Source organism: Rutidosis leptorrhynchoides, chromosome 4 (genome assembly GCF_046630445.1).
Source record: "Rutidosis leptorrhynchoides isolate AG116_Rl617_1_P2 chromosome 4, CSIRO_AGI_Rlap_v1, whole genome shotgun sequence".
Classification (NCBI taxonomy): Eukaryota; Viridiplantae; Streptophyta; class Magnoliopsida; order Asterales; family Asteraceae; genus Rutidosis; species Rutidosis leptorrhynchoides.
Window position 1 is genome coordinate 325,493,814 of NC_092336.1, and position 2,203 is coordinate 325,496,016.

At 36.2% G+C, this 2,203-nt stretch overlaps 1 protein-coding gene across 1 annotated transcript; it reads left to right on the forward strand.

Moving 5' to 3' along the window:
- The first annotated feature begins 578 nt into the window (after positions 1–578).
- Positions 579–1,848, forward strand: LOC139841706 (uncharacterized). The gene is made up of 2 exons (XM_071831910.1): positions 579–1,244; positions 1,843–1,848. The coding sequence occupies exons 1-2, from the start codon at positions 579–581 to the stop codon at positions 1,846–1,848; spliced, it is 672 nt and encodes a 223-aa protein (XP_071688011.1).
- The last annotated feature ends 355 nt before the right edge of the window (positions 1,849–2,203 follow it).

The window sequence follows — 2,203 nt, forward strand, 5'->3', positions numbered from 1 at the left end:
ATAGTCATGTTCAATCAAATGATAAATCTATTCTGCAGAATCAAATGATAAATCTATTAAAATTGAATTAAAATTGAATTCGATAAATCTATTCTGTACAATCAAATGATTTTATTGCGAATTCAATCATAGTCATGTTCTTATTTAATGATTTGCAGGACCACACATTTATAACACATGGTTATCTGATTTGAGAAGAAAATGAAAAAGTTAAATGACAAGACAGTCGCTAAGAGAACTACGAAGTCGTTGAAGCTTCAATACAGGTGAAATAACAAATTTAAAAATGATTCAGAGGTTAGCAATTTGGCAAAAATAAAGTGAAATCGACTAGAAGAGCTGCAAATGTGTAATAAAGAATTAGTTTGTGTAAATAATAAGCGAACAAAAGGTTATAAGAGAAAAGCTGCAGAAACACTTGAAAAATGGCAGCTCGCGCTAATAGTGTTCCCGCCAATACAGAATTACGGCATGATTGATTCGCCAGTAATCGTATCTTGTAAAATTGCAAGCACTGGGATTACAATTATGAAAGTGCATGTGGACACAGGAAGCAGTGTAGATATCATATATGAGCAATGCTTTTGCAAGTTGCCAGAAGCATTAAAGCAGAATTGATACCTACTACGGTTTCGCTATCTGGTTTTGTAGAAGAATCTGCATGGCTGGTTGGACAATTGCAGCTCAAAATTGAGCTTGTTGATGAAATAGATGCAAAATTGTTGCGCCAAGCATGGCTAGATCTGTACGTTATACGATCTGCTTCGCGCTATAATATGTTGTTGGGACGCTCTGCATTGTCAAAATTTGGTATAATCCCTTCGACTATATATGGAATGATAAAATTCTCAACGTGTAAGGGTGTTGCAACAATGAATTCTGCAATCATACTACCAATCTGTGCAAATGTTAACATGCAAGGCGCAATAATAGATATAGCTGATGCGCAGAATAATTTGGCTATTATAAATCGTGCTTATCCAGAACAGACAATCAAAGTTGGCTGTAATGTGGATGTGAATATCAAACAAAAATTAGTGCAAATGCTAATTGCAAATATGGATGTCTTTGCATCGTGTGAGCAAGACATGACTGGTGTTCCGCGAAAAATAGCGGATCATAGACTTAATGCAAATCCTGCGCTAAAACCAATAATTCAAAAGCACAGAGGTATGGCTCCAGACCGCATGCAGTGGTTATCTGGAGAAGTTGCTAAGCTTGTAAAAGCAGGAATTTTGCGAGAGGTAATTTATCAAACATGGGTTTTGATCATATACATACTTATGTATATATATTTTTAGTGCGGAATGCCTTTTAGAGGTGAATTCACAAGACAACAGAACCGCAGTATTTAGGCGGTAGGATTGCGCAGAACATTAAAGTGTGCGAAGCTTTCTCGCAGTATTTATGCGGAATGCCTAAAGTGCCCGCACAACTTACTTCCGCTAGCTCCTGGACCTATAAATAGGGAGCTTGACCTCTCATTTTAGGTTGTTGATTCTGGAAGGGTTGCTCTAGCCATATTGATTTTTCTCGTGACTTTGCCCGAGATTAAATCATTATTTGGTTAAGGTAATTTACGAAGACCGGGACATGGTTGTTGATCATTTAGCACTTAATGAAATATGACAATAAGGTCCCAAAACCATAATCGACATCCATTATACCCCCTCATTGCACTCAATCCTTGATTAACCATAATTGGATAATCTAGGATTGATCAATTGGCGCCATCCATGGGACACGAATAGAATTAAAATGAGAAATTCGCGTTCATTTTAATTGAAGCTATTCAACTCATTTTTTAATTCTAATCGTGTTGTTTTCTGTCTTATATTGCAGGAATAAGTAATTTGTGCAACAGCAGTTGCAAGCAAAGCGAAATGGTGAAGCAACAAAAGTTTTTGTTTACTAAGAAAGTTGTAAATGAGAATTTGAAAGTGCGTAAAGCGCACAAAGCATGTGTAAGCGAAAGCTCGCCAACAAAACTGAACAAAGAACAAGATGCGAGAATAATAAGCACAATACATAAGAAAAAAGGATTTAAAAAGCGAAAAGCAATAGAAATGTTTAAAAAATGGCAATTCGCGCCCATTACATTTCCATTTGAGCAAAGTCGTGAAATGGATGACATGTCGTTGGTCATATCTTGTAAAATTGCGAATACAGGGATCACAATTATGAAAATTCATGTTGATACTGG